Source organism: Sturnus vulgaris, chromosome Z (genome assembly GCF_052056855.1).
Source record: "Sturnus vulgaris isolate bStuVul1 chromosome Z, bStuVul1.hap1, whole genome shotgun sequence".
Lineage (NCBI taxonomy): Eukaryota > Metazoa > Chordata > Aves > Passeriformes > Sturnidae > Sturnus > Sturnus vulgaris.
In genome coordinates, this window is record NC_142283.1 from 11485300 (window position 1) to 11507873 (window position 22574).

The window sequence follows — 22574 nt, forward strand, 5'->3', positions numbered from 1 at the left end:
TGAAGGGGCTTTTGCCTGGTCAGCAGTGAAGTGTCAGACTGCACCTTGCTGGCACACTGCCCTTCCCCGTCTTCAGGATTCAGGTGGTGAGGACAGCTCAGCAAAGGCAGAAGGAAAAAAGTAAAGCTGCATCCCTGGGGTACCATTTGTGTATTCGCAGATTTCCTTTGTCCGGGGGCCCACATGTTGTCCTTTGGAGTGTGTCCTTGTCACCTCAGGAGTGCTCCCAGGATGGAGGCCTGGCCTTGTCATTGTGCCATTGAGACAACTGCTGCCAAAACAAAAGGCAGAGAGAATTCCTTCCTGGGTTTGGAGCCCCTCTAGACAGCACTGAAGGGACCCATTTTACAGGGCAAGCAAGGCAGAACAGTTCAGTCCTAAACACAGCTGAAAAGTGTCCTTGTGCCCATCACCTTCAATCCAGCAGGGCTGCAGAGAGGGACAAACTGTGACTTTTAAACCAAAAGGGACAAAATCTTGTGCAGAGCCTGGCCTGAAAAGCCTGGATGTGATGGCCTTGCCCAGGGAGGCAGACGAGAGGCCCCGGGAATAGAGACCAGGACTGTCCCCAGGAAATCATGGCAGAGTGTGAGGAGCAGGGATTAGGGACAGGGCCAAGGACATGTGATACAGGTGGCTGAGGGAGAGCAATATGGAGATATAGAAATTGAAACTAAGAAACAGCATTTTGTTTTTCCTCCTGACAATGTGCACCTGCAGGGATGGAAGGCATTCTGTGTCATCACAGCGTTAGAAATGAACTAACTTTTAGATACAATTAAATGGGAAAAAAGTTGTGTAGGGAAAACTGTTTATTAGTGACATTTCACCCAAGCTGCATGCATGCCCTCTTTCCCCCAGGAGCAGAACACATGCACCCTAAAAAAAATTACTACATTTTATGCCTTTTCCTGGCCAAGGGCAGTCCCTGTCTCCTTTCCCATTGGCTGGGTACTCAGGAATTTATATTCTCTCCTGACTACCTACTTTTCTCTCCCCTCCCCTCTCATCCTACTTCCTTTTTGGTGAGTTCTGCAATCTGGCTGCTTCTCCAGCTCACAGCAAAACCCAAAAAATTAACTAGAGCAAATCCATATCATAAATAACAACATATAGAACCAACAACTTTTGTTCTTGTACTTAATAAGCTTTTGGCTTCAGCAAAATAATACCTCATGTCTCACAACAGGGTAGAGGACTCTGATGTCACCAACCTGTGGATGGTAACATAAGGCAGCACTGGATTGTGACCTCACATCCCTCACTGGTTATCTTGGGGTTCCAAGGACTTGGAATGCTTTTTGTGTTGTCACTGGGGGTGGAGGCTGGAGTCAGAGAGCAGTGGACTGTGACTGTGACTGTGAGGGATGGATTGTGACATTGTGCCCCTCACTGCTTCCGTTCAGACATTGGCAGGGCCACTTTGGCTCCAGCCTGAACTCCCACTGATCCAGACTGCAAGGCCAGCAGGATCAAGCCAGCCAAGCTCTGGTGCTGGGCACGGCCTGTTCTTGGCAGATCTCGCTGCCAGTCCTGGAGCCATCACTCCTGATATGGCCACAGAGACAGATGGCAACTGCCCCATCTGCCAGGACTCCCAGAAGGATGTGACTTCTACTCTGCCCTGTCGCCACCGCTTCTGCCTGGGCTGCATCCTGCGGTGGGCACACAGAAATCCCTCGTGCCCACTCTGCAGGACACCCATAGAGACCATCAGGTTTTCTGACCGTGCAGACGAGTATCTGGAGACAGCCAGCCCTGTCCCCGAGCAGCTGCCAGTGGCCACCAGCCAGGCAGGGAGAGCTCCCGGCCACCCGGACGAGAACAGCCCCCATGGCCCTGTGGTGTCCTGTCCAGCTGCTCCACAGGGGACACTGTCCCCAGCTGAGCAGGGCCCCTCAGGGCTGGAGTTTCTTGGTGGCATCCTGCCCGAGGTGTGGGCTGAACTTTTCCGTGGACAGCCGCAGCTGCTGGAGGCCGTGCGGCCCTGGCTGCGCCAGCGGCTGGAGGGGATATTCCAGCACTGGTGGTGGCTGGTTGAGGCTGCAGAGAGCTCCATCCTGCACGACCTGTGCACCAAGGGGCTGAATGCCGAGCTGTTGGTCCAGGGCCTGCAGCCTGTCCTCGAGCACCACACGGCTCCACTGGTGCATGGCGTCATCAGCATCATTGTGGGCCAGTGCAGCGAGGAGGCCCAGAGGTTGCTGGGCTCTGGTGCCATCAGGGACGAGAACAACGGCCCTGTGGCCAGTGCCAGCTCCAGCTCCAGCTCCAGCTCCAGCTCCAGCAGCTCTCAGACCAGCTGGATGGGGGCTCCTGCCCATGGCCCCAGAGTCTATGGTGTGGAGGAGGAAGCTGGCACATCAGACACTGCTTTCCCTGGGGGTCCCAGCCACCCCCCACCCGTGCCTGTCCCCATGGCGTGGGAGCGGCCCCAGGAGGAGCCATGGCAGGAGGCGGTGACAGCGGCTGATCCCTCTGCCCAGGGCAGCAGCTTCAGCCCCTCCATCCCTGTCCTGGGCTGGGACTCATTGCCGTGGGGACCCTTGCACCCTGTTAAGAGAAGGGTCCCCAGCCCCCAGGACTCTCCCCAGCTCTGCAAGAGGCCAACCTGCTGGAAACTCTAGCACGGTTCTCTTAAATCTTCATTGAAGGAAAAGGAAATAAATTGTTTTTTTCCCTCACACAGTCTATGGGTGGTTCTTTCTCCCTGCAGGGCAGTAGATGCCAAAGGCAGAGTGGGCAGCAGAGGCAGCTGGTCTCAACACAGGCCCATGCCCTCAGCCTGTCTCCAGTGCTCCTCTCTGTCCAGCCACTGGCACGTCTGCTCTGGTTTCTCTGTGCTGCATGATGCTGACCAGGACAACCTGCAGATAGTAATTTTTCTGGCAGACAAGCAAGGTCTGGTGCAAAATTGATACTGAATCATAATTTTATCTCTATGTCCCAATCAAATAAAATTGTTTCAGCACAGATTTATTGTTATTGATAATATTATTGAAGGATAAACTAGTAAGTTTGACTCCAATCATTATTAAATCTTGGAAAAATACTTTATAAAGCAATAGTTGTCCTATTTCCTATTAATGAAAAAGCTGAAGTTGCCCAGTTTGAGGGAATTTGCTGAAAATATGTATTTAGTAGATACACTATCCCAGGAGAGTAAAATAAAAATGACTTGTAAAAGAAAGCAATATAATAGTGCTGGATGAGAATCATATATCTCATGAGTAACACATGACTGAGATTAATAGGGACTCAGAGATTTAATAGCAGAGGGATCTATTTTGTAATTCAGTTTATAGGAGAAGGAAGTTTAGAAGCCAAATTGCCTTTTAATGAGAAATTTTTAAATCATCTTTTCAGAAAGGAGGAAAAATAGTTATTTTTCAAATTTTATTCTTTTAAAATATTTTAAAATAAAAGTAAAAGAAGAGCAGCAACTCTTTTAATTCAGTAAAGAAAAATCGACAAGGAGATGGATAATGGATAACTTCATTACCAATTTTTTTTCCTTTTTCACTTCTTTCAGCCTGTCTCCACAGCAGACCCACACCATTTTTGTGCTGAGGACCCCAAAACTGGATACAGGGCCTCTCTTGACTTTCTGGATAGCCTTCTTTCATGCAGTCCAGGATATAATTGGCTTTCCAGACTTCCTGCACATGTTGTACCTCTACCTGGAAAAGGTCTGGGCTTATGCCTTTCTAATGGCTTTAGAAACAAGCTTTCAACCTGGCCAACAGATGTAAATTTCAAACAGAAATAAACCAAAAGGAAGTCACAAAATAAATAATAACAGAAAGAGGAAATGCCTAGGAGAGATAAACAGACTCAAGAATGGCTGGAAGAGCAATGTACAACGGAGCCTGGTGACATTGCCCTGAAGTACAGATTGGCTCTCCCACCACAGTGATAACTTTGCACAATATCAGGGACAGGTTTAGCTGGGGTTAATTTTCAACAACTGTCAAAGTCAGATGCTTTAAGTAGATAAGTGATAGGCTTTCAAACGCAAAGCCACTTTAAGAGTCGGCTGGTAGTCTTGAAGCCCTGCTAAGCCTCCAGCTCTAGATTTCAGATTTTCATTCCCTGTATTCATCTTAGAAATATTGCAGAAATGTTATCAGTTCTTTTCTCACTGTCTCCCAGTGGGTGCCGTTCTTTAAATCTCATTTGCCTTGGCTTGTTTTCTAGACTCTTTTTCAGAATAACCTTTAGCCATCTCAGAGGCTCAGGAAGCTGCCGAAGAAGGCTTTGGGCAAAGTTCTTTGTTTGTCATTCAGTTAGTGTGAGTGAATATTGTTCCACCTGCACAGACTCTAAGCAAGGTTGCAGCCGTGGAGACAGCTGGATGACACATTAATGTTTGGCTTAGTGTTTTTTCATCTTCTCTTCCATGTTCACATCACCAGTGTTAGATAGGAATTTTTCTTGAGGTTGACTGCATCTCTCAGGAAATAACTAGGTTGTTACATGCTCAACATTTTTAGATAAGTACTACCTATATAAAGAAAGATCTTGAGATGTTTTCTTTGTACCCCTCTGAGCTCAGATACACCAGACTACCCATGAACTGATCTTCATGAATGGGCATCAGATATTACTCTTAGAGTCCATTTTTCCAAACTGGTTAATCCTTCGGTTGTGTTATTTGCATTTTGCCACAACAGATGTTGTCATCTCTCGTTTATGGATGCTGCCACTGCTAAGCACCACGATATTACTGTCAACAGTGAAAAAGAAAGGGCCTAAAGGAAAAATACCAGCCAGCAATGGGGTTTCAATTAAATCTACATTTCTTAGAAAACTTTCATTTCCTTTATATTTTTTCAATTGTTCTAACGAACTAGAAATAAAACACATCCCCTAAAACTAAACATGAAATCTCATTGCTAGAATCTATCTTTTCCCTACTTCTAAGACATAAAGCAATCACCTCAGAATCTCAGAGATTTATGACAGCTCTTTACTCTGTCTTGTCCCCCTTTTATTTCTTCTTCAGAAACATCATGTTGGTTGTTTGATTAATCTGGAATCTGTAATACCTTTTCTACCCAAGCACCAATGAGTTATAATAAAGTTTTAATGAAAGGCTTTTAAATATGTCACAGATTCCTAGAATAATTTAGATCGGGAAGAATTTCTCGACATTTGTAAGTCAGATGGCCTCCTTAGTTCTGCACGTTGGCTGACTGTTATAAGAACAACTTCTCTCCAAATTAGTGGATACCCTGGACTTGCCACAGGAAAGGAGGGCAGAGAGAGAAAAGGGTTTTATTGACAGCATACAAAGGGATATTTGGATATTTCCAGTGATGCTGAGGACTGGAGAAAGCAGCTGGAGCAGTGTAAAACAATTGTGTTATGAGAGCAATTCAACAATAACTCAGTTACAAATCAGCAGTGGTTATTTTCCATTTAAATTCAGTGATGGGGTATCTGGGATATAAACACTTGGATTAATCTAAATCCAATATTCAGCAGTGGATATTTGCTGAATCAAGTAAGAAACTCATAATTAATACAATGGGCTTTTCTTTTTGGTGTAACATGCTCCCTATATTCTCTAAAGAAACGAACAAAGACATGCACACACACACAAACCTGACAGCAAGGCGCAATCTTTAAGTCTAAAATCTTTGATTTTAGGATATCTGTGTGATTTCACTGCACTAGATATGTTTTAATGAAGTGAAATCAGTTCCACACAAAAGAAGGAACTCAACAAAAAGAAAATGCACATTTTCTAAAGGGAAACTTAGTTTAAACGAATGTTTAAAACTGATAGCGTTGAAAACACATAATCACAGAATGATTATCTGCAGGTGCTTTATTGAAGAGCTCTGGGAATCAGGGGTGCAGACCAAAATCTGACTCTGACATGGATCCGAGATGAACATGTTTTTATACCTTTTTCATTATATAACTCTATATTAATTATTAAATCCATATTTTTCTATTGTATACTATATATATTGATCTTATCCAAGCATGTATTCTTGTAATTTTTATTAGGCCCCCTCAAATATTCTTTCTCATGATTCTTATTGCGATTAAACAATAATCATACTCAATTACCAAACAATTGTTACATTTAACAATCATTTCATTTATCATATGATGATTACGCAGGTGTAGCTTCACATGATCTAGAAAAAAACAAAGCTCAATATTCGTTCCCAGGGCCTAGTTCCCTTTCCCAGGCTAACCAGACCCAATCTTCTTTTCCACCCTCCCGAATCTATTGTATGCAATTCCCATGATTTTTAGAAACATTTTAACCCTATGCTATCATAACCACCATTGAAAAAGTTAAAATTAAAATCTAAAAAGCTGCATTGCTTTTGGATTTTCTTTTTTCCTATTTTCTTTTCTGCAGAGTACTGCCTATATAATATATTTATTTTCCTGCTATTTCTCCCAAATTCAATTATCATTTTAAATGCATTTTCATATTTACTGAACACCATTTATGTTGTTTTTATATAATTTCAGTCAAAATAAGTTTAAATTCATATTCTCTTTGCAGTGAAGCATGAAAGCTTTTAAGACACAATTAACTTCGAAATACTCAAAAAACTTTCATCAGCTTCTTAATGAGATAACAGCAATTTAACTCCCTTTCACAAGAGAGCATTAACATTTTAATTCCTAATCAACGATTTTATGAAACCGATCAAAATGATCCTGTGATACTCAAAACAATCCTGTGGTATTTTCTATGCAAGTAACTGACTTCTTTTAAAGTTTTGTTTTTCAAAGATAATGTCCCAAAAATACTAGCCAACCAAAGTGAAACAAAATGGAAAACCCTGACAAAAAGTCATTGAACCTTCACCTTAGAAGAAAAAAGGGGCAACTGTGCTTTTGCAGAAATGAGATAGAACTATCCCAAAAGAACTGAAATATTTCTTGTGAGGTATTTAAATTTCTTGTAGAAATAAATGGGCAAAATTCAAAGGCAATTTTAAATTTCTTTTTTTTAATTTAAATTTAAAAATAATTTTTAATTTTAAAATATTTGTTTAACATTTGGTGTTAACTTTTGATAGGTTTGCCTGAACTGCACAAATAAATAACTTAAGAGAGAGGAAAAAATAACATTACTAAGAATTATACAGTAATATATAATAGTAGATGGCATCATCTGTGATGAGAGCAGGAGCATTTTCAGGATGCATATTTCTCTACTGAAAAATCTCACCCTGCATAGTTACTAATATTTTAGGAGTGAGAGAGTCTATTGCCCAAATTCCTCATTCTCCCAAAAGAATATTTAGCTGCTCTCTGCCACACTAGTTCATGTTAAACCTAGCAAGTTTCAATTTATTGCTAAATACGCCCAAGTGCTTCACTTATTTTGCTCACAGACACAGGCACTGAGAGAATATAAAATCAACTGCCTTGAGAATCTCATATAACCAAGATTTTAGAGTAGTTAAAATGTAGTTCTTCCCAAGTGGTTTTCCATAAAACTTGTCTTCATTTTTTTTCTTCTTCTTTTTTTTTTTTTTTTAAATTACACTAAGCTGTAACTGTGATAATGTCAGCTAAACAAGTTATTATCTCCCAAATTTCAGTTATCCTACAAGTGGAATTATAAAATTGCTTATATTATCACAGTCTGTTGGTTTTCTACCTGTAGATTTTGAAGTTATGTTTGGCTACTATTTTTCTCCATCTCTCTGGACGGAGAATAGGGGATAGAAACGCAGATCCAACAAGCTGAGAAGGATGCAGTGTCTTACGAGCTGCCCTGATTGATACTACACTTATTTTCAAGCTGATGTCACACATACACACAAATCCGGCCATCAGTAGGTGGGGTTTCTTTTATCAAATTTATTTTTACTGGGTGAATTTGCTTTGCTCTGCTTAACCACACCACAATCAGCAATAAGCTGCTTATAGCAATCTTCTCTTCAATCACAGTTATCATTTATGACATAAAGCCCAAATTCCTCCTAGTGAAGGTGCCCTCTGCAGTTAATGGCAATTCAGAGGCACTAAGCAGAGTTCTTAAAGTGCCTAAAAAATATCTGTTTCTCTTTACAGGCTGCAGTGAATTTCTAAATAAAAAACAGGAAATAATCATAACAACAATTGAAAAATCAGCCCCTTTGGTCTAGTCACCTTGATTTGCCTCCACCGTCAGACCATTCACCTGTTTTGCACCCTTACAAAGGGTGAAGTCTGTTCTTTTTAGGCTGAAAAAGCCTAATTTGAAAACTGCTTCTATATCTTGTAGCTGAAATCCCATCCACTCCAGAGCAGCTGTAGTCAATCCCCCTTTGCTGGACCCTTTGGAATGAGGAATGTGGTTTTTTTTCTCAAAACAGCATAACTCACATCTCTGTGGATTCATCGTGCTTCTTATTGATCCATTCTATTGCCTAAGAACTCCGAGATCACTGTATTAAATATTGTTTTACTACATAGTGATTTTTAAGAAATATTATTTTAGAAAGTATGTACAAAACATTTTGAACTCTCCTCACTCTAAGAGTTTCAGGCACAGCAGTCCCTTAAATTCTGAGGCAGCACAAAACATTTCCGTTTCATCTCCTGCTACAATTTCACCAAGTCTTCCTGAAGGAAGAAAATAGAAAGCCTTTAAGATTCTCATTGAAACATTCATCTTGTAAATCTCATCTTTTTTCCAGTTAATAGTTTTGAAAACTTCCTCCCAAAGTGAATCTTTCTCCAAGCAGATGATCTGGCAAAACCCGTGTATGATCAAGTGACAAGACAGAGTTTGTAATCTCACAAATTTGTTTTTCCCCCTAACACCTCTGAAATGTATTTTTTCTGATTTTATTTGCTCTTTAGAATCTGTGAGAGACGATAGGAATATTTTTGCTTGTTGGGAAAGTGCCATAGCAATGTGCTGTTGATTAGATATGCTCTTGTCCTTACCATAAACCAGAGACACTGAACTACCAGAAACATCAGGGATTTCATGGGAGGAGATAAGAGACACAAAATCTGGTTTATTCTTTAAGTTCTCTTGAATAATTCTGCAAGTTTGCAAAGTGCACATAGAGGTAGTCACTAGAATGAGAGGCCATTATTCACATCCCCAAGTCTTTGCTTCATAGTTTTCATATAGTTCGTAAGTGAGGGATAAATCCAAGATTGGTCTAATTAGTAAGGGTAAAGGTACACTTTGGTGTTTGATGTGTGGGGATCCCTGCAGTCCCAGAAGGGATGTTCAGACCAATTTCTTTGGTTTCATTCCCTCACAGCAAAAAATAAAGGAAAAAACTAGCCTCAAAACACACAAACACACTTGTTAAAGCAGTTTATTATAATAAGGAAAAAGTCATCTGACATTTACATTGCCATTTCTGTAGATACTTCAGGCAGAATACTGTACATATGAACTGTGGTTCTTGTAAGTTACACTGACTATGAATTAAAACTTATACTAATATATGAGGTAAAAGCATTTTAGTTTGGGTCAGCTAGTTGGCTGGACTCCATTCATGATATATTAACACACTCATTCCAAGAGATGAGATAAAAGTTACTATAATTAAAGCAGCCAGCTGGTGGTCACAATTGCCATGCTGTGATTTGCAAGTCATGGGTGTAGCCATGTGAAATGGAAAGCTACCAGAGAACAAAAGCATTTAAAGTGCCAAGATTTACTGTTCTAGCAAGTGTGGATAAAAAGGCCAGAACCAGCGAGCCTGAGTTCTTGCAAGAAACAGATGGTAAAAAAGTCTACAGAATTAACATGCAAACACAGATAGATTGCTGCAAATGCCACCAGCCTTTCTTGCATCAGATCACATGTGTGGGAAGATGAGCAGTTCATCAATGACCTTATTTCAGATTTCCCAGCAGAGCAGTGTCATTTCAGAGAAATCCATCTTTCCCTACATAAGTAGTATCAGTTTCCAATGGCTGAAACAAAAGAAAAAAATCTCTGAAGGAATATTCTAAGAAAAGAAAGTATTTCTTTTCATCCAGTACCAGAGGAAATCCAACATCTACCATCATATTAATCACCTACCATGATAATAATAATTTAAATCAATATAAATTGGCTGGGGAAGGTGCAAAACGCTGCCTTTAGATCATATTCATTTGCAATAAAATTGATTCCTTTTGTGGAGGGGATCATAACATTAGAGTTCTGATTTCTGGTAAAAATATATATAAAGTTTACTTAAATTTTTATTTCTAATAATCTCAATGCATCTGCTGAGCTAGGTGAGAATGAAAAGAGACAGTAAAAATGGTTCTACATTGGTCCCATTTGATGTTAAGTGCTTAAGGTTAGATATCCAAGTATCATTTATGAAACATTACCAATGCTATGTTTGAATTATTAAATGAAAAAGACAGAAAGACTGGAATATTATCCACAGCAAAGAGAAAGATTTCAAAGCTCCAAGACACGTAGCATCAAGCTTTTCACTTCATTACCTAGAAGAATTCACAGCACAATATATGATAAAATTTAGCACTTGTACAACACAATTTTTCTGAAGACCATCTGAACTCTAGAAGTGTGAAGGAGACCTTCTTTAAAGGGTAGCAAGGTTTAAAGGTTTCTCCCAAACAAAAACTTTCCAGAAATTTTGACCAAAAAAATGAATCTAGGTTTCATGTCTCTAAACATAATGAAATGATGGGATCCAATTGCTTCCATAGATTGAGAGTTCAGGTAGAACTTCCCTTGAAGTGTCTTTAGGGAAGATGCCAGTTTAGCATAACATTCAAAACATTATCATTTACCTATATATCTATTTTCCTCATAATTTCCAATTGTTTTAGACATACTTTTCTCTCTCTCCTCTTTTCCTAAAACCACTTCCACTTTTATGAATGCTCATTGAATTTAGATGACATCATTCATCAAATTTCTGATTTGGCAGGTCAGTGTAATATTAGAGAAAAAAAAGAAGTGGGCTGTTAAAACATTTTGATTACTTTTTCACATCAGGAAAAATGGTGATCCGTGCCTGGTAAATACTATCACAAGTTATAGCAAATATTAATAGATCTTTATCTGGATGATTAAATACCTCTCTTTAATACCAAGTGGCTCCAAAAGCAGAACATTTTTTTAGTTTGGGAAAGAAAGAACATGATGTATAAATGGAAAAAAAGAGAACGAAGGGAAATAAATTATATTACTAAGACATCCAAGTATTCTTTCCCAGGTTTATCCCAACACACATGCCTTTAAAGAAAAAAATTCTGAGTGTTTTAAAAAGCCTGAGTGCCAGTGCTCATGTCACAGATCATGTCCAGAATATTTGTTTCCTTTTCTCTCCAGTTCCAAGGAAAAACTGGTAAAGGCATACTGATAGTGATTTTTTTATACTGACGATAAGTATCATTTATATTTTTGTGAGGCATCTTTCATGTATACTTTAAAAAAACATTGTACACTAAGAACTGAACATCTGAGGCATTCAAAAACATCATGCAAGCTGAGATCTTTTCCAAAAAGAAAAAACTGTATGTATGGAACATTTTAATGGAGTTAACACATCAAATAGTTAGATTTAACAGTAAATTTGAGCATGTACCTTAATTTCTTAATGTCTTAAATATTGTAAGTCAGTGTGCAATAATCTGAAACAAGGTCAGCTATATTGCAAACATGTAAGTCAAATTATGAACGTGTTATCAAAAGCATTACAGGGATATGTGTTGATGTGGAAGCTGTAGCTATATCCTATCATATCATCCATTTCTAAAGAACAAAATTTCATTTTAAACTTTGTTAATTATCAAAATAGATTTGGATAAGTTGCTTGCAGCAATGATAACATTATTTCATACACAATTTTTATATATTTGTCACTAATCTTAAAGCTGTTTAAATAAAACAAACAATAATGTATTTTAATTTTCCTCAGACTTTCAAAATATGGAGCAAATGCAATGCATAATAGCATTATTATACATCCAAGTCTTTTTTAGGAGTAATCTTTGCACATGATATCAAATGCAGTTGTGTTTTGCAAGTAAGGCCATCTAGTAGAAAATAAATTGAGATGAGTAGGTTAATTCTTGAAGACTGCCCAAATAGCTCATTCTTGAGAATGCCACCTGGCTTAAAGGTCGTTTAAGTATCTCCTACCATGTTGTGTTCCTTCATTTAGCTCCTTCATTTAAAGAGATTAGAATTTACAAAGTGAAAAATGTAAAAAGAGACCATCAGGATACTATCAGCATCCTATTCTCTTCAGGAAGAAAAATATCAGTGGAGTATCTTATATTCTCATTTTTTCCTCTGGAGGCAAAATCAAGATTTGAAGTTTCTTGCTACTTACATTAGAAGTACCTCCTTTCTCTTTCTCAAGACAGTATAAAGCCACTTTTTATGAAATGAGAAAAGTTAAGTCTGCATAACAAATCACTTAATTAGAGCCATGTAATTAGCTTGCCTTGAGAGAGCCCAGTAAAAGCAGCATGTTCTCAGCAATTATTCACCATAACAGTGAGAGGAGAATAAAAGACAGAAAATCACTGAAATCTTGGTAGAGCAAATATACTTGCCTTCTTCTAGAGGAGTTAATGAATGCCACAACAACATGGATTTAATGCTTCAAGATAGATTGCATATTCTATCAATAAAGAAATAGGGCAGCTAAACTCTAAAAATGAATAGGCAAAAAATAAGTTCCCTCTTGAATTGTTCAGTAAAATAATGTAGCCATTTGCAGAGGAGCAGTCGCTTCCATTAAAGGCTTTTCTCTGCCTGAGCTTTCTTTTCTCCATTTGCAACTTTTTTCTGTAAATATTCGGATACTCCTTCAGCTTGTTAAGGCACACATCACCTTTCCATATGAGGTGCAGAGTCTTTGATATGTGTTTTCTTGGCAGTAAATTCTATACTGTGACTCCATTTCAGACTGCCTATAATCCCTTCAGTGCCCCATATGTTCATCTTTTTTAATATCATCCTCTACTTTTTCTTCACAGTTTCAATAAATTTGTGATACCGACAATGACATAAACTAAATCCTAATATACATGTCCTCTTGATAACTATCATTACTAGAAATTATTCTTCTGAGTCAAAACACTGAACAAGTATTCATTGTGCATAGGCAGGTGTGTACAATGAATATAACTGTGAAAATTATGTGTAAAATAGTAAAATGCATTAGAAAATATACAATTTCCCTCTATTCTATATTCACTATGGGAGAAGTGCATGAAAGACAGACTGTCAACAGCTTTCACATGGTCTAGCCAAAGGAAAATAAACCACTAGAAAACTTCACATCATTTAGTTTGGTTTAGTTCTCCATATGGCAGGAAAATGAGTCTATAATGATTAGTTTCCATCACAACTGGAGCCACTACACTTGGATACCTGCGGGTTTCTCTGAAAATAAAATCAAAACCAGAAAAAACCACAACAAGAGTTTTCTTCCTGTAAGATAAAAAAAATCACACATCAATCTTTTCTCTCTACTGAGGCATATTATGAATCAATTCACCTTCCACTTTATCTGGAATTTACAGAGTTAAATCTTCTAGGCATTTTGGATGGCTAGGTGCAATTTTCTAGCATAATATCCAAACATTTTTAAGCATTACTGTCTGCTTAAATAATTAATCTTTTCCAGTGGTGAAGTGGAAGAAAATAATGTGGTGGTGGACTGGTGACTCATGACTGGTTCAAGACACACCATCAGGATCCTGGTCTGTAGTCTAAAGACTGAAGAGAACAACTCTTTAACAAATACATATTCTCAAGCTTTATGGATTCTATCCAGCTGTTAAGTACTCCCACTTCCAGCTTACCAATTATAGGAAATCATTATAATAATTGTATCCAACTGCTAGTTAGATATAAAATGACTGACATGATAATACACTACTAAATTCATAGAATTGGCAAGATATTAAATTAGTAGCTTTTCCACTCTCACTGACAAGTGAGACTCACTGACAAGTTTTAACTTCAATAGTAGTTAAAACTCATTCTTTGGAGGGATTTTAATTGTTAAATATAGTCTTATTCATATCACATTCTCAGTGGTTTTTTTATTTCAGGAATAGATTTCACTGTGAATTATATGATGCAAGAAGGAAATAAATCCACCACCTCTCCAGCTATAAATTGACAATTCAGCTTTCAATAGACTAAAGGAGCAATGAAAATGAGAGTGCAATGATCTTGTCAGACAACTGAGGTGTTAAATGAAAAAAAATTTCATATTGATTTTTCATTCTTCCTTCCCCCATTTTGACTGCATCAAATTCAAAGAATGCTGTTTCTTCCTCAGCTTCAACAAGAGTTGACAGATACAAAACCAAACAGTTCAAGGGACACACTAATTTTTCCAGTGCCAGGGAGATTAACACATAATGGTTTGTGCTCTTTCTGTACCCCAGGCAAAAGAGACACTTTAAAAGGCCAGCTCAGAGTACAATAAGTTATAAACTGAACGAGTGAGGAGCAAAAGGACTTTATCCTCTCAGTGGGATACCAATAAACTTTGGAGACAACATAAGCTCGTGCCTATCTAGAGCATCATTCCATTCTGGGCCTATAAAGACCTTGAAATATAACACTCCTGAGGGCATTTTCCAGTCATTTCCCACCTGATGAGACGTAATTGAAAGAGAAGGGGCATAACACCTTCTTTCAATAAAGCTAGCAGGTTTCATACAATATTTATGGGTTTGGGTTGCACACACAGGGATAATGTGGAATGAGCAATGCAGAAATCAAAGCCTTCTTCTTTGGCCCCAGAGCTCTGTAGTCCCTATAAAACTTATAAAACAAAAGAAAGCATTTCTAAGCAATTTATATATCGTCCTAGTAAACAGATTCTTAAAAATAGTGACATGGAAAAAGAAAGAACGTTGTAGAAAATAGATGTTGAAGGTTTCACAGAATGAAATTTCACTTAAAATTCATCTCACAGATGCGCTCCCAAAGAAAAATGTTAGAACAAGCCAGTTCTATGTTTGAAGAATATCTTCCATACCTCACTAGATTGAATTACACATAAGGACAGAATCCTTTAAAATCACTCCAAACATAGTGAGAGATGACATTCTTTCTTTGACACTGCTATACTGTGCAACTGCACAGGACTTTATTGACAGACATAAAATCAAAAGGAGGATGGCTGCCAGGTGACACATGACTGTCTCTAAAAACATCACATCTGTCTCGTTGGGTCAAATGAGACTGCACAAAAGGAAAACAGTAACAGTGACCAGTGTTGATATGCCTGTTCCAAAGGTTTCCCTTTATTCCTAATAGTCTGTGAAGGAATTTATTACTGGTGATTCTCTGCCAGCAGGCTTCCTGTCTGTTTAACACACACTAACAACTAATGAGTTTCTCAGTACAGTGTTCCAGTGAATCCAGTTAGGAACAGTCCACATCTACAGCGAGGCTAACATCTGAGACTGAGATTATGACCCTGGCTGCAAGGATCAGAAGAAAAAGTATCTGTGTAAAACAAGCAAAGGCTTGAAAAGAGTTTCAAAGCAAGTGCAAATATTCTAAGATTGGATATCTCTGAAGAAGGGACAGTAGGTTAGTGGAAGGGCAATAGAGCTGTGACAGAACTAAGTCCTGACCCATGCCTTGGCAGATCAGCCAAATGCCTGGGGAATCTCTGTCAACACCTATTTAAAGACCTGTCTACACCACCCTAAAGGAATCTGGCTGTAAGAAAAAGACACAGAACCAAAATCATGAGAAATTTGGTTATGTGATTGATGTAATGTACTGCCGTTTCCTTGGGCAATCCATGTCTACAGTGCTGCAGAAACCATTATTAAATCCAACAAAAATCACCTCTGTGAGCTGCAGTCCAGGAGCTGGTGTTACCTCTCTGTCCCTACTCACGCTTAGCACAACAAAAAGACAACCCCAAGTCAAAAACTCTACACAAAACCGGGTTTGCCATTTACACTTCCTGTGCATTACACATCTTATGATGCATCTGTCTCCAGTTTACTTTTTAGAGTGGGAAGTTCATTGCAGTGTGTTCAGTTTTGCATCCAGCTACATCTTCAAGTGAATATTTAGAAAGCACTCACAGATCAGACACTGGAAATGAACCATTCTTCAGTCTCTGAGACAAAGTATGAAGATGAAAAAACATCTTCTGTTCTCTGCTGCAGATAATCTGGTTATCAGAGGCCAGTCCACACAGATTTGACAGCTGTGAGCCAGTGAAACAGTCAAAGTCATTGAAAGTGCTGTGAGGAAAAGTTGTAGGCATAGTGTCCTCTCCTGTGGAAATGAAATTTCCTACAACAAAGCCTAGTTATGTAGTGCAGCATTCTGACAACTTAAGTGCACTGTGTGCAACGTTCATAACAAAACAGCAGAAATTATGAGGAAAAATGTTCTGTATGTAAGTGAAAACACACTTACTTTTTCTTTTTTCCCCAAGAGAAAGTAAAGAAGCTGCTTTTTCTTTCCAGATCTGTCATCCACCCTCAAAATTCTTTACAAGCTGTTAAAAATGAATGGTTTAGGTCACTCAAAGGATCACCAGCCAAAGGTATTGGCAAAAGAAGGATCAATATAAAAGTAAAAAAACCGACAAAGTTTGTTGGCAAGGTTCACCCTACAAGTTACGGGATGGTGGAAGCATACAAAAAAAATAAGAATCTAAAATAAATCAGACTGACAATATAAAATCAACCAAAATTTATCTAGGTGGAGGTTGGGGATGCAAACAAGAATGTAAAAGGGTAAGGACAAAAAGGATGAAAGGATCCTCTTGAGTCATAAGATTCAGAGTGGACTTCCTTGCCAAACCTAGCCCTGGACTTGACAAACAGTTTAGGCCTAAAGGTTTGAACAGCACTTAATTGAAAGCTTTATTTAAAAATTTGAGAGTAGATTCTATGTAGTTTGCTATAAGCATGACAATAACTCACTTATAGTTCTAACTTGAATACAAATCTAACATACCTGAGGACACAGGATTTGCATTTGCATACTCACAGACATAAAGAGTCTGTGCAAGTTATACTCATGAAAAATCCCCCTCAAATTCAGTGCAATACTCACTTCAGATGCCTTTGCATCTTTTCACCAGGCGAAGGGCTGGGTCTCAAGGCATTGGGGGTATTATGCCAGGATCCATTTTCATTTTCTGGTCCTCCTCATACAGCAAACTCGAGAGTTCACTGGCTCTGAGAGGTGCCACTTAAGAGTAAAGAAGAAACCATTTCCTCCCCCACACCCAGCTGGTGTCATTTTTAGATGTTTTAGATCAGTCTCTGATAGGAAACTGAAAAACAATTTAAAACAAACCCCATCATAATTTAATTCTGTGGAGCCTTATTGGAATATTATCAGTACAAAGTCCTGTTCCCTTCCATTCAAGCTTCAGTGACTTAATCTCCCAATGGCCCAGCTCTCATTCTCTAGTGCTTTGATGGCTGTCTTTGGTGAGACCCAAACTGCTCAACACGTTACTCTTCCAGAGAGGTTTTTCTGCCTCTCTTCATATTTTCCTCCATCTTTTCATGAACAAATCTCTTATGGATTAATATGTTTTTCAGAGTCTCAGAGTGAGCTTTCCCCAGACCGAAGGCAAACTGTCTCTCAGCCAGCTTACAGACACTAAAACACAAAACCACAAGTGTCATACAGGCCTTGGCATCAGAAAAATGCTGTATTACCCAAACCCATGGCCAGCTTTTGGGGTATGCTTAATTTTATTGTCCATTCTAAAGGCAGTGATGGCATGTGACATAGCTACTAACCTTGCAAGTTACACTTCCAGCACATTCAGGAGTTAACATATTTTCTGACTGACTGCTATTTCCTTTCTTGCTTGTTGGGAGTTTAGGAAAAATAATTAATAGATTTCCTGACTGACCAATTTAATGCTTTTAATTGAAGGAGAAAATTAAGCTCAGGCATGAGTAATCTTGGATAGCACCTTGCAGGACAGTTATGTAAAGGAGGGAATCATCTGAAAAAAGCTCAAAGCAAAGTATTCTGGTGATAATTTATGGAATGCAAAAGAGATTGGCATTTTTGACAGCGAGATAGACTAGAAGACTGGCCTTGGAGGATAACAGTGTGAAAGAGAGACTAAACAGATATTTGAGATTGTAGAGAGCTGGAGTTCAAAAATATTCTGTGAAAAGAGAGCAAAAATGTTAATTGAACACATTATTTGAAAGCAGGGAACTCAAAAAGGTTAAGATTCTGTGGGTATTAAAATTAAAATATCAAAACAGAGAGGTAAAAGGTTCAAGAAATGTGAACTAAATGAGTGATTTAGCAGCAAATTGAGTTCATTGATTTCAGAAGTATATTGGACAGATTTCCAGTAGTAAAGCAGATGTCCATTTACTATATGGATGTTTGAGAATTTTTATTATAGGAAATTATCCCGTATAGGGAATTCTGAATTGGCTACAGAGAACGGGAAAAATCTGAATATACGGAAAGGGTAATGGTGCCTTACTCAGAATTACAGCACTTAGACCTCTGAGTGGGCAGAGACATGATTTCCTCACAAAACTCATCAGCCACTTTCAGGGAAGAGGAATAGCTGTGATGACTGAAGCTGTCACAAACCCCCATCAGAGCAGTGGGTGTTAAGTTGTGCCTCCTAGTCAAAATACATATTCACCAAAGTATGCTTTGGAGAAATGTAGAACTCTTATGAATCTGGAACAAATTTTTAGAAATTTTCTCTCAGCTTTGCCTACCAAAGTAAGAAATAAATTCAAGTTTTCATAATCTTTCCTCATTATGAGAACACTTAGGTCTGAAGCATCTTGGTCTGAGAATATTTTATGGCCTTTCCTGAACACCACCGAAAAATAAAGATGAAAAGACATCTCCTTAGATTGTGTTATCCTGCACCATTCAGCCTCACTGAACTCAGTAGAATTGTAGTGGAGCTTGCTATTCCAATGTTCAAGAGCTTTTGTGAATAAAGCTATCACAAACTGATTTAGATAAAGGGAACAAAGTGTATGGATTAAAAATGCATGGATCCGTTTCTAGCTTATCCATTGCCTGTACAAAGTTTTCTTCAGCTGTGGAAAACTAGCAAGACTTACTATTTATATGGCATTTTTATGTTCAATTGTGTCTGTAGAAATGTTAACTACAACTCACTGCTTTCTGCAGAATGTTTATTTGTCAAAAACCAAACAAAACCAAATGAGAAGGCAAAAAAACTCCAAAACACCACAGCCCAAATAAGACTGCATTTTGCTCTCAATGGACAAAGTTAATTTAATGCAATGTAGATGTAGTTGAAGCATTTCAGTATTTTGTCATAAATACAGCTTATTCCATTTCTGAGCCACTTCAGTCTAATACCAACATCATTTCCTGGCACCTAAAATTATCTCAAAGCTTTCCAAAGGGTAAGAGTCAGAAGTGAAGGAGTCCTACACTTTTTTTGGCAAAACGTACGTACCTTTTTCAGCTCCACGATTTCTCCCTTGGCTCGTGGCCCCACTTTAAGAAAGCTTCTCTCCACAGCCCTGCAGAAGGGTGTCAGGGAAGGGGCCAGCAGCTCCACGAGGGCAGGAAAGCCAGGAGCCTGTTTTTGGCTGACAAAAGCAGTGGATGCAGGATGCAGTGGAGCAGGATGAAGAGTGACAGTCCCAGGTCAGGCTTGGGGCCAGAGAGAGTGGCCAGGGTCAGGCACAGATCAGTTAAAAGGCAGTAAAAGGTCAAGCCAGCAGGTCAGGTTGAGAACTCTGTGCTCACACATCGACTTACACAGCTGTGGTGTAGCAAAGGCAGGGACGTGCCTCAGGATAAGAAAATTTTCCAAGTTTTCCATTCCTACAGGCATAAAAACAAACTCAGGAAAAAAGGTCAGGTTTTTTTGCACAGATTGAAAAGTAAATGTTCTTACTTAAAATCTCAGTAATAAAGTTACTTTTGTGTACATTCTTTAAAATAAAAATTTAATTTAAATATAGGCAAAATTTTAGGAGTCAGTAAGCTTCACAGTCTTAGCTTAAGTTACTACAGCAGAAGAAAAGTTGTCATCATCTCCACATGTGCTGAATAAAGAAAATACTCCTGCAGAGATGCAGCTTATCCAGTCTCAGCTTATCCAGACTCTAACAGATGTTCATGGGAGGCTGTAATAACTGCAAAGAAGTGGAGATGATGCTTTGAGTTGAATGGTTGGAGTCCTAAGGAACTTAGCTAGCCAAATCCTTATGTACTTATTTCAAGAATTTCTGCACATCATCTTTATATGTTTAATGGGTCACAACTGTAGCTCCATTCCTGCTGCCTCCCAGCTACCAGTAATTTATGTGGATGCAGTGAACAGCAATGGCATAGCACTGCTTGGAAGCTCTGTTTCTGAAAGTAGTAGTGAAAAAATAGGCTCTGATTCAGAAGCACTGCAATGCTTCATGTTTTGCAAATGGGTCTAAAGGAGAAAGGAAATATGCAAATTAATTTTTATCTCTGGAGTTGAAATTAAGCTTTTTTCAATTAGACAAAGTTGCCGACTAAGAACCCTCCTCATTATCATAAAATTCCTAAGATGTGGTCGCGACTGTGTTGAAATATCTTTTTAATTTAGCTTTGGATATTCATTGTGAAAAACGAGCCCCTGAAATAATACCAACATCTGGCTGTTTGCTTACTGTGGTGGTTAACAGCTGGCCTGAAGGCCTAACAGTTATAAGTAATCCTAATTTTGTAACTGAAACATAACTGACTATATAATTAATTATTTAATTACCTTGATTATATAACTCGACCAGTCTGGACCATTGGGGTGCAGGTCTAGGCTGCTGGGGACACAGGCAGCTCTTGGCCAGTTGGCCAGGTGGCAACTGGATTGGCCAAGCAGGACTAACCATGCAGACCTTCAAATCCAGACAAGGAAACGAGCACGCAATAAAAGCTGGCTGTTGTCTCAGGAACCTTGGTGTGTCCTGTCAACAGCAGTGACAAGTGGTGACTGCCAACGTGATTCAACAAGCTGCTGCAGATACTGTGCGGGACAGAGGGCAGTGGGGATTGCTGCCTGCAGCCTGCAGGGCTGTGGAGAGCAGCAGGGAGAGCTGCGGTAGTCCCGACAGAGCAGAGGGTACAGCTGTGAGCAGCAGAGAGAGCTGTGGAAGGCAGCGGAGAAAGCCACGTTGGTCCAGACCCTCTGTGAATAGAAGACACTGCCAGGAAATACGGGAGTGAGGACTTTGGTGCAGGAAGACACAGTTACCAAGGTGTGGACCCTTTTTTAAAAGAAATGGGAGATAAAATATTATGAGCAGGCTTTGCTAGCCTTGCTAATGTGGTCCAAGAGCCGAGTATGGGATGTGACCAAAAGAGCTGCCCTGGACTTAAAAACATGAGAGCAGGATGGCAGATTTATAATTGAAGCAGCCTCCATAGGCAATGAGACCGACCGCCATTAATGCAATAAAGCTCTCAAGGCTCGTTCAGGATTTATTAAGGTGGTTAAAGATCAAGCGGGACACGAGGATGGTGGAAAGGACGCTGTGGGCACCAGCTGCGGAAGCAAGTGGTGAGGACAGGGCACCAGGAGGGGCAGCAGATGGCATGGATACCACACTGGGCGTGTGGGGGAGGAGGACGGGTGAAACAACTACATCATGCTTGCTGGTCCGTGCCAGGATGTCTCGCCCAAGAAACATTCTGCAGCCATGCGGATTTGTGCCACCGGCCTGTGCTGGCACGTCTCGCCCGAGAAACAACCTGTGGCTGCGCAGAGCCACGCTGCTGGCCTGTGCCAGGATGTCACATCCGAGGAACAACCTGCAGCCGTGTGGAGCTGCTCGCCTGGCCTGTGGAGCATGCATCGCCAGTGGAGCATGCCAATCGCACCGAAGCCATACCTAGCTGCTGCAGAACCACACCTGCTGCTGTGTTGTGCCATGCTGCTGTGTGCATGCAGACTGCAGGTGAGCAGTCTGCAACTGCATTGGATCACACTGGCCCTGCAGCTGCTCCACAGCAGCGCGCAATTCTTGCAGAAGCAGAGCGCCCTGTGGCTGCACCAAGTGCGCCTGCGTGGCCAATTGAACCATGCGTGCCAGAGCTAGACACGTCCTTTGCCCTCATAGATGCACTTGGACTGCCCCCTCCCAGAGCTGACTGGCTCGGCTCCAAGACTGTGCCTACAACACAGCCTCTCTTGGGCATTCCCACTTGCTGCTGCAATTTGTAAGCAGACCTGGAGACATGTCGTCATGGAGGCCCAGTGTCTCGATTTGAAAGACAGGTATGTGCTAAGGAAAGGCGAGAACCCCTTTCCTGAGATGCAGAGTGCAACCCCCTCCCTTCTAATTATTTTAGTGTCAAATCAGAGGCTTTCAGGCAGGAGATATGGGGATAGGAATAACAGTTCTTTACTGATATTTAACAAGGCAAAATAGCAGAAACAACACCAGCTATAAAAACTGACACCAGAACAGAGCAGTGTAGCTCAGTTCCAGTCCCTTTTGGCCACAGGCTCCCTCTCCCTGTGCTCAGTTCCCGGTGCTGGGGGCAGGGCAGGGCCCGCGCAGTCGCAGAGGGCTGGAGTGATGGCGGCGGCCCAGGGCTGAGAGGGATGGAGGAGAGACTCCCCCCTCACGGGGTC

The 22574-nt window shown here is 40.0% G+C and overlaps 1 protein-coding gene across 1 annotated transcript; it reads left to right on the plus strand.

Annotated features, from left to right (window-relative positions):
- The first annotated feature begins 1553 nt into the window (after window positions 1-1553).
- On the plus strand, window positions 1554-22035 carry LOC148219668 (uncharacterized). The gene is made up of 2 exons (XM_088156466.1): window positions 1554-2459; window positions 21607-22035. The coding sequence occupies exons 1-2, from the start codon at window positions 1554-1556 to the stop codon at window positions 22033-22035; spliced, it is 1335 nt and encodes a 444-aa protein (XP_088012592.1).
- Window positions 22036-22574: the final 539 nt, after the last annotated feature.

What these genes read in the sequence shown, in the direction of transcription:
- LOC148219668 (XM_088156466.1), top strand. Translation starts at nt 1,554, where the DNA reads ATGGCCACAGAGACAGATGGCAACTGCCCCATCTGCCAGGACTCCCAG. An exon ending in AGGAGCCATGGCAGGAGGCG is followed by an intron (nt 2,460 to 21,606) that starts GTGACAGCGGCT and finishes GGTCCGTGCCAG; the next exon opens with GATGTCTCGCCCAAGAAACA.